At 35.5% G+C, this 10,190-nt stretch overlaps 1 protein-coding gene across 2 annotated transcripts; it reads right to left on the minus strand.

Moving 5' to 3' along the window:
- Positions 1 to 1,336: 1,336 nt before the first annotated feature.
- On the minus strand, positions 1,337 to 9,877 carry PWP2 (periodic tryptophan protein 2). Of its 2 annotated transcripts, XR_003803059.2 has the most exons (8): positions 8,544 to 9,877; positions 8,142 to 8,393; positions 7,960 to 8,052; positions 7,247 to 7,618; positions 2,948 to 3,292; positions 2,189 to 2,416; positions 1,686 to 2,096; positions 1,337 to 1,595 (listed from the first exon to the last, which is right to left on the minus strand). XR_003803059.2 is itself a non-coding variant. In XM_020348139.3 (7 exons), exons 1-7 carry the CDS (start codon positions 9,753 to 9,755, stop codon positions 1,926 to 1,928), a joined length of 2,673 nt encoding a protein of 890 aa, XP_020203728.2. In that variant the 5' UTR covers positions 9,756 to 9,877; the 3' UTR covers positions 1,337 to 1,925. The 2 variants fall into 2 exon arrangements, 1 of the variants encoding a protein (XP_020203728.2); XM_020348139.3 differs by having other exon boundaries at positions 1,337 to 2,096.
- Positions 9,878 to 10,190: the final 313 nt, after the last annotated feature.

The following is a 10,190-nucleotide window of genomic DNA, read 5'->3' on the forward strand; positions in this document are numbered from 1 at the left end:
CACTAAAATTTCTAGACATGTAAATGGGAGTAAGAACTCGAAGAAAAAACGCATATTTAACTCAACACCTTTAACACCATCGAAAAAATCACACAAGCTTATAATGCTATTGTGCACCAATTCTACATCTCGAGTGCATATGAAAACTAAAAGAAAGGAGGGAGAGAGCAATAATGTGAAACCTGAAAATGGAGGAGAAAGAAAGTAATGTAAAAATAAAAAACATTAAAATTACTTATTCAAATAGGTGGAGAGTAGAGAGAAGATAAAGAAGTACATGTAAAAACTAAAAAGAGAAGGAAAGAAGGTGCTAGAGAAAGAAAGAGAAAGTGCTTAAATTGAATATTAGAAATGTAAAATTATAAATCTATAAATAAAAAAATAATTAAGGATAATGGAAACTTTTATTTTTTAAGAAAAAGGAAAAAAGGTGCATTTATACAAAACGGAGGTATATATATCAAGAGTCAAATATTTTTCTAATTAAAAATTATGTGTACAAGATGCAACTAAAACCAATGTTTAATATTGAGAAAATAAATTTGAAGTCCAACTCAATCTATAAAAAAAAAAAGATTATAAGGTAAAAATTGTTTTTTACCTATATACTATATTATGATCATACTACTAGTCAATATGAGATCTTCAATAATCTCTCACATTAAATTCTGAAAATTTTAGAATAATTTAATAATAGCCCAAAAGTGAATGACTCAATAAGTCCAACAAGAAAAATGTTAAAGAATATATTGCTAACATTTGCAAATAGTCCAATAATAGCCCAATAGTATTTGCAAATACTCAACATTTCCAAATAGTCCAATAATAATGCAATATTGAATGATCCAATAAATTTAACAAGAAAAGTGTTAGTGTGTTGCTAACACACCTAAAAAATACTAGCAACATTCTCACATCTATTCTTTTAAACACACTTTATCTAATTGACCAAATTTTATTAAAAAATACAAAAATTGATGAGACTCACTCTATTTAATAAGTCTCATGTTAAAAGAAGTGTGTTACTAGTATTCTTCAACCCAATACTTACTAGGGTAGTCTTTAATACCATTTTAAAGAAATAGATTTGATGTCTAACACTATAACTCAACATTATAAAACCAGTTTATAAAGTAAAAATTACACTTTATTTATATAATATATTTTGATCATACCACTAATGAGATCTCCAACAATTACATTAAATGGAAAGGAAAAATTATAATAAATGAAAGTGTATCGTGCTTAAATTTGATACCGGGTAAAAGATGTAACCAGAGTAATAATTAATGGGGAAAAGAGCATTTTAACCTAAATTGATTCTTATTTAACAAGATTGCGAACAGTAAATTTCATGTATAAACATAAGAACAATGGTACACGACACCAAAGGAAAAAGACCAAAATTTAATACAACTCAAAGCTGGTTGCTGTCAAGATTACTTACCAATCCGAGAATCAACAAACAAGTTAATATCAACGAAAAAATTCCGACCAAAAATTTCTGTGTAACCATTTGTCATTAATTAATTCTAAAATATTTGATTCGAAACACACTGCTGGGCATATCAAGCAAGAATTTCAACCTCTGCAATCTGTTAACCACCACATTACAAAGAAATGTCACTCTAGTGTGTAATTCTCAATATGTCTTGGTTGAATTGCAAGTAGGCCATGAAACAAACCTGGCAGATGCCACACCTTCCAGAAAATTGAAACTTCAGTCAAGGATAACTTCCTTTGGAAACAAGAAGGAGAAGATGGTGCTTCGCAACTAGCTACATCAAAATCTTGCTTGATTCTTCAGAGGTTGCAGGTTGCTACTTGCGAATGATGCTCATCAGGTACCCCGTTAAAATAATACTCATATTGGACAAGGATTCTTGAACAAAGCAGATAACATCCAACTCGTGAATTCTTAACAGTCATTCCTTGGCTCCAGAAGAACATAAATATCGCAGCATATATTCATTGGAGGAGCATGTATCTGCAAGATCCTGATGTATTCTAGTGATTGCCTTTTGCAAGGATTTTAATGATGGTAACAGATTTCTAGAGTTCTGCTGAATAGAATTTCCATGGGCTTTGCAGAGCTCCTGTCACATCAAAGATGAAAGATCATTTTATAAAACTACTATGATCTCGAGCAAAATTATGAAAAAATTAAATCTGAACAGGTAAAGAATACCTGACACCATCTAAGTATAAATTCCAAATGTGGGCAGTTTTCTAGAAGATCCGCAAGTGCCTCAACTAATCGCTGGATATATCTGTAAGGGATTGATGTGGCAACCGCTGGAATATCTGCTGGACTAACCGAAAATATACATTTTTTAATAAAAGAATCCTCATTCAGACGAAGGCTAAGAATCAAGGCTTTACTTGGTTGATTTTCATGAATAGCTTCTTCAACAGCCTGTTCAGCAATGCCAGCCGAAGTTACTAACGGTATCAGAAAGGAAACAGTGCAGTGAAACGAGAACATCATATACAGCTAGATGGAGTGAAATTAAAATTATATATGCAGCATTTTCAACCTATTCAATGCTAATTTCGAATTCTTGATTTAATGGTTGATAAGAACAGAACGGAATCTAGGGCATTGTTATCTTCGTCTATATCTGGTGCATAAATTCTACCAATTTCAATAATTTGTAGAAAAACAAAATTATACTTCTCGAGTTTTATGGTAACTGTTGTGAATAAAAAAACAATAGTGCGAAAATTCCACATTATAAGAGGGAAATTGTATCATCCTCTTACATGCTGCATATGTCAACTATCAGTATAACAATACAAGCAACAAAAATATTGGAAGAAAAAGTGTTTACTTATTTTTAAAGCTAGCGTTCTCCACATCATTTCCTACTACAGAAAATAGTTTCTACAATAATCTTATATTCTTTGAAGTAAATAAAGTCCTAGTTCTTTCAAGAAGATGTAATACCTCTGGTGTAACATTAATATCTAGGTCAGTTGGATCAAATATGAACGATTCATCAACAGAATAAACCAAAACTCCCTCAGTTGTTGCTGCAACAAAACTCCGCCCTGTTGGCGCAATTCTCAGGCATTTTGTCTGAATAACAGGCCTTCCACGATTAGGCATAGATCCTGGCAAGTCTAACCCTATTTTCCCTCGTGTTTGTTTGTCAACACCTTCTTCAATGTCACTATTGTCATCATCGATCAAATCTAGTGGGCCAGCTTGTGTCATATTCTTTGAGTTTAAAATGTCAAGCACTCCATCTAATGAGAGATTGAGAGTTATCTGGAAACGTCGAAGCAACACCTGTACAGAAGAAATTTGAATTAATAAACAGAACTATACTATGATATGTAAAAATGTAGGACAGAACAGTCCATTTTAAATATGCATCCACATTGAACACCTCATAATGAACAATATAGACACACAAAGGATCTTCTAAGAGAAAAGAGATTTCAGAGAATAAATAAAACTAAAAGCCTTACTCAATCTTTACATAACATAGATGGTTTTTCCCATAAAGAAGCATTAGACATAAGAACATAGACCAGTCAAAGCAAGCTTATGGGTATGGACTAACACAACATCCTTAAAGATGCACACATTTAGCTCTAGGCAGGTACACCACATAATAGCAAAGACAGCACATTGTCAGAGCCTTGGCCTCTGTATTCAGCAAAGCCAAATCCTTCAAATTGAAACATCAAACGTTGCTTCAGAATAAATGGCACACCTAATGGCTAATGCACATACTTTTTTAACAGCAGCTCCAAAGAAGATGACAACTTGCAATACCGAAATACGAAATGTTTGATGTTTGTTTTGTGCCACTTCTGAACTTAAATTGTAGATGACACACACATGAGGAAGGGCAGTGTCTAGAAAGCTCATATATGACAAAATTCTGAAAACAATGGACATAGAACAGAACATGGCACAGCCAAAATACGTTGTATAAAACTGTAAAATTAACTTGTTTTGATAATAGAACCACATAAGTTGAACATAAACTTAAGCATGGCATTAGACTACGCCAAAAATCTTAATATGAGATTACATATAATTTCAAAATTCAAGATTTGCAGGCTGCAAATGAAAATTAACATGTAAATCCAAATTAAAATACAAAAATACGAAAGTGAAAAGTTCAAACAATCAAAATTATCAGCAACCAGAAATATTGTTCGAACTAAAGTGTACAGCACATTGTTTCTTACGAGGCACGAGAAACACCGGAGAATTTTGGGTATTGTCACCAAGAATGAGATTGCAAAAATGTTATAATTCTTGTCACACAGGGATAATGCTTGGGGGAAGGCTCAAAAACAGGGACTAATGCGAATGGAAGCTTGTGAGCTAAGAGGGAATTGCAAGAAAGGTTACAACAGAGCATGAACTGGGAAAGAGACTATCAGGCAGAGGATAAGACAAAATTGTCTTCCTTTGGTCACCCAAAGACTGGGTCAAGCTACAAAAAAAATGAGGGGGAAATGCTAATGGTTGTTTCAAAAGACCCACAACTGGAAGATCAGGAGACCCAGAACTATTAGATGCCTGTGTGACTGTGCCCATTACTGTTTGAAGTAAAATCAAAGCAAAGTCCACCACCAGCGGTGTCACAGTTGTTTGCCATCTGATAATTGAATAAAAAACTAACATTACCAGGATATGTTTCTGATTCTGACATTAATATAGCTGCAGTGAGGTTGGGAAATCCTTTATAGCATCCCAAAATTTTCAGAATAAATTAATAAGGGTTTTTTCTTTAAAACAAATAATTATCTAATCAAAATAGATAAAATTTAGGTGCTGGGTAATTGAGAATATTTTATTTTCTAATCCAAAAAGGAATATTTTGAAATTAACTAATTAATTGGACACTTAAGTGTTATTGATAAGACTTTGGAGATATAAGTTTCTCCTAGTGTAGAGTGTTGTGATGGCTTAACCAAGTACAATCTCATAGGCAGACTTCAGGCAAGGATAAAGTGATTTAACTGGCGACACATTCCTATAATTTACTAGATTTTTGTCCTTGCATGAGCATAGTATACTTATTGTGTTTGAATTATGAAATTGATACACATTGAGATGTGATGCATGATAATTCTATAGAATGTGACTTGATAAATATTGTCTTGATTACTATAGGCTTTGGATGGGATAATTGGTGATAAATCATATGTATGTTCAACATTATGTTTATTGTATGTGTGGCTACCCAACCATTTCATACATAGTAGCCATAGTGAGATGTTTCTCACTCATATTTTCTTTTGTTGTGCATGTGCATGTGAATTTAATTATGAAAGAGTTTAAGTTTTATGATGGGAATGCTTTATAGGATCTGAATCAGGACATTAATTAGGGATTGTTTTCCATTGTTATTGTATTAGGAACTTAATTTCTTTCCTTAGAAGACGTTTTAGCATTAGTTAATATTCTTTGTAATTGCTTTTAATTTTAGTCTTGTTATTTGGAGATTTGAATATGATACATTTATCCTTAGTTTTCCGTTCAATTAATGAAGTTTTTTAGACTTTTTTTTTATATTATTAAATTTATACATGTGAGGTAGAGAGTGTCACACCTTTTGCGATAACCAAGTTAAGAACTGCCATCTAAAAACAGACTAAACCTATAAAGAAGCTTTGAATTTTCAGATAGATTTGTCAAGGAGAAAACTTGAATAGTGTTTGAGTAAGAAACTAAATGAGGGATTTACAAGAGGACAAGACAGAATAATAGACACAAGTGGAAGCAAAAAGGATTTTAACTGATTTGCCTCAATTTAATGAGAAACCTAGGTATCAAACAAATTAATAATGGGGAGTTATGCAAGGTAGAAAGATTATAACAAGAAAAGGTCCCCAACAAGATAATACTTTTTCATATGTCCTATAGCTGACCAATTGACTCCTCATCATCTATTCTTTGTCTTGAACGCTATGATTTGGAATAGAAAAACATGAGAAGATAGAGAGGAATACTTGAGAAGATTGACATAAGGAATAGGCACCCCTCCAATTACACTGGCTATGGAGATCTTATTGATGATTGGATCCTAGAAAGAAGTCTAGAGAAGACAAAGCGGTTCAACAGCAGAAATGCCGTAATGAAAACTACAAAACAAGCAAAACAAGTCTGCAAAAGAATTAATGTAGTGCAAATGCCTGGTCACAGCTCAAGGAGAAAGAGGTGTATCCATGTATAGTAACAAATTGCCAAAAAGGACAAAAGTTTTCAGCAATCATGGATTTTAGTAAATATCACACAAGTGAACCAATTTTTGAGCTAATCAGTTCACTACAAGAGTGTATCAACTTTTTGAGCTCATTAGCCTCTCATTATTTCTGTATTCATTTAAATTAAGGGATGATGAGGCTCAAAAGTCTTCACTCAGCAGCACCTAAGCTACATGACAACACAAAGGAATTCTCAGTAGGGAAGGAGCAAAAAGATATGCATCTCAAATTTTCAACCTATTCCTAAAGGGCATCTTGCAAGTTGCAATAGTACATACTGAGCCCCATGCAGCATTTAAGACTTGCTATGATAAAGAAGAAGCCATTAACATTATATATCAATGTGAATGTATATCATTATAATACAAATGATTGCAAAAATATTTTATGCTCTTTTCATGTTTATGAATTATCTAAATATAAAATATAATTTTAGTCCCACAAAATATGGGGTTATATTTTTTTGGTTCCTCAAATTTAAAACTTGAGTTTTTAGTCATGTAATTAAAAGAAAAAAATTTGTTTTACTCCTCTATATATTTTTTTTGTCTCTCAAATTTAAAAATTTGTATTTTTAGTCCTTAAATATCAAAAATTATTATTTTAGTCCCTCTACTCAGTTATGTTATTAGTAGCCCTCAGGAACTAAGATAGTCTTTTTTTGAAATTACAGAGACTAAAAAGATAAATTTTAAATTTAAAGGATAAAAATAATATTCTTTGATATTTTGGAACTAAAAACACAAGTTTTAAATTTAGGGGACCAAAAGAGTATATACCCAAAATTTGGAAGACTAAAAACATAATAAAGTCATTATCTAATTACCCCACATCCAAAACAAAACCACTTAACCTATAACATGTTGGACTCAACCAAAGAGCAAAAACTCAGGATTTGCTGTGAATCAATATAGAAGCATTCTAGAGGATAAAATTTCCAGAAATCGATTAACAGTTGATATGCTGTGACTTCTAAATAAGTGAAAATCAACCACAGTGCAAGCACGCCAACCTGATCTGCAACATCATACATGCAGATGTATCTGCTACTTCCTCCAGCTAATATGTAGCTTCCATCAGCTGAATAACACAAGGTTGTGAAGAACTTCCCTGAAGTTGAGTTAGCAGCTGATCTACGGTCAGTCATAAGACGCCCACCAGCAATATCTCTAGAACCTTCTATGGTGTACATCAGCAAACCCTCTATTGGGTCCCAAAAATGAATTTGCCCATCTAATGTGCTGCAAGCTATCTGCCTTCCATCTGGACGATAAGCTACTGTAAGAACATCATGCGTGTGAGGAAAGGTTTCAACTGCTCCTTTTCCATCAAAGACATCCCACAACCGAACAGTTTTGTCAAATGATGATGAAGCCAAGACAGCCTGCAAAAAATGAAAGGGGATGATGCTAAGATTTTTCTGTTATAGCAAATGTAAAAACCATAAAAGAAAAAATACAAACTTTAGTAGTTCCCTTCATAATCATATCTCATGAGACAATAGTATTTAAGTTTGATAATACTATAGGCTTAGAAAATAATATTATTTTATAAATTGCACACAATGAACCATGGCTTCACAGATATTTCTGGTACAGATGTAAGTACTGTAGCAGCTAGCAACAGAAAATTGGAAGCAACTAAAAGTACCATAGAAGATATTACGTTAACTTATGCAAGCAGGCAAATATTGGTGGTATAAAATATTTTTAAAATATAACTTACATTTGTAGGAGAAAACATCAGCGCATGAACAGGAGCTTCATGGCCACTAAGCACATCCAATAACCGACCCGTTCTCATTGACCAAACAAAAATCTGTTACACATTTCATTAAACAAAAAGGGTGAATGGTAAAATAAAATAATGACATAGTCAGAAACAACCTAATTTGTGTGAAATTATACCTCAAAGGAATCTTTAGTGCCAGCACATATCACTTCACCACTTTGATCAGCTGTCAGAGAAACAAACTGCCTTGAAGAAGGGGTTGTAAATGTCCTAAAATTCCGGTAACGTAATAAATCCCATGCTCGAATGGTCCCATCAAGTGATGCACTAAGCAGGCAATTGTTACTTGCCATAAAATGTAGAGCCGTAACAGCATTTGTATGCTCAGAAAATGTAACAAAGCAAAAGCCCGAGGAAAGAGTCCACACCTGTAACACACAAGAACAAAAATTCACTCATGAACATTCAATTTCCAATCCAAGCCCCAGTCCAATACACATTATCAGAGGCGCAACACAAAGCACTCAGTCAAAGATGGATCAATTTTCAAACCAGAAAAACATGCCAAATTCATTCACCTTCACTTTATTATCATCTGCTCCAGTAGCAAGGAGTTGCGAGTCTGCCGAATATGCAACACAGTTCACATCAAAGTAATGACCCTGCTGCTTCAAAATGTAGCTCTCGGACCTCCACTCCCACACCAGAAGCTGCCCCAGTTTGGCACAGCCAAAAGTCAACCAGTTCCCAAGCTCATTAAACACCGCAGTGGTAATCTTCTCCCTCGATATAGACAACAAATGAATGCACACAAAATCCGGCATCTGATACAAACCAAACAGGCCATTAGAAAATCCAACAACCACCATATCCAGCCCTCTATGATAATCACACGCCGTCACCTTCGCCGATCCCTGCATAAAACCATCCTTCCTCAATAACTCCCACTTCCCTCTACTCAAATAACCCTCATCACCATCCTCAACATCAATTTTCTTCCTCTTCCTCACACCATCATTCTCACTAATCTCCAAATTCCCATCCACATCCCTCTCCGGCGTACCCGGAGACGGAGGCTCGGAACCCTCACCATCACCCTCACCCTCACCCTCACCATCAAAACTAAAACCCCAGCTAAACAAATAACAATCCATAGTAACGGTATAAGCCTTACAAACCCTATTATCATTCGAATTGACACCGAAGAACGACCCTACAACAGAATCCCTATGCCCTAGGAGCATAAAAGGCCTCTTCTTAACACCCCTATTCAGTTTCTTCAAACACAAGATTCTCGCGGTTAGGTCCTTGGACCCGACGAGTAGGTACTTCGAGTCGGGGCTCCAATCAATGGCGGTGACCTTCGCGTCGAAGTCGGCGAAGGTCTGAACCAGCTCGAAGGGGAAATACTCACGGCGGAACGCCGGCGAGCGCCAGATCTGGACGAACTTGCCGGCGGCGACGGCGATGAGGGCGCCGTCGGGGCTGAACTCGACGGCGGCGACGCGGTGCTTGAAGGTAATGTGGTGGAGGAGGATGCGGCGGCGAAGGTTGATGAAGAGGCAGCGGTTGCGGTCGTCGACGGCGAGGAGGAAGGTGGCGTCGGGGGAGACGGCGATGCGGGTGACGTTGGAGGAGGATTGGATGGGGAGCGTGGAGGTTTGGGACTTGAGGAGGTCGGTGACGGCGACGCGGTTACCAATGGGGGAGAGTAGCAGGGTGTTGTTGGAAATGACCGCGTTGCCCCCTCGGTAGGGGGCTCCGAGGAGGTTGTGGAACCTGAAGTTCATCGCTTTGGGGAAGTGTTGGGGAAGTGAAACGGGTGCGTTGCCTGCATGAACTGGTACAGTGGCGGGAATGGGGGTTTATGAGTTTAGGGTTTTAGGGATTCTCTGTTGTTTGTTGTTGTTAAAGACGAATCCAAACGGTAGCGTTTTGGTGTATAAAGAAGAACAAAAATAATAAAAGAGTAAATAATCACTTGGAAGGATTTTTTTTTTTTTTTTTTGTAAAGATAGGAAAATTTAGAAGGATGGTCCTAGGTTCTCATGTTTCTAACTACCATTACCCCTCCCCACCCAACTACTAGGCTAACCCTAATAGTTAAAGGATTAATCACATAGATAGTTTGTTATTTTTTTCTTAAAAAGTATTTTTTTAATGAAATAAATAATTTTATCTTTTCTTATTATAGTTATAGTGTTTGCCAGAGATGCTTATTTTAA

Source organism: Cajanus cajan, chromosome 1, assembly GCF_000230855.2.
Source record: "Cajanus cajan strain Asha chromosome 1, NIPB_CcT2T_4, whole genome shotgun sequence".
Taxonomy (NCBI): Eukaryota; Viridiplantae; Streptophyta; class Magnoliopsida; order Fabales; family Fabaceae; genus Cajanus; species Cajanus cajan.

Excerpts from the sequence above, each read along its gene's own strand:
- PWP2 (XM_020348139.3), bottom strand. The coding sequence starts at position 9,755 with ATGAACTTCAGGTTCCACAACCTCCTCGGAGCCCCCTACCGAGGGGGC. Across the intron at positions 8,394-8,543 it reads CAGATGATAATAAAGTGAAG|GTGTGGACTCTTTCCTCGGG; the intron begins GTGAATGAATTT and ends TGTGTGTTACAG. Across the intron at positions 3,293-7,246 it reads TGTATGATGTTGCAGATCAG|GTGTTGCTTCGACGTTTCCA; the intron begins GTTGGCGTGCTT and ends TCTTCTGTACAG.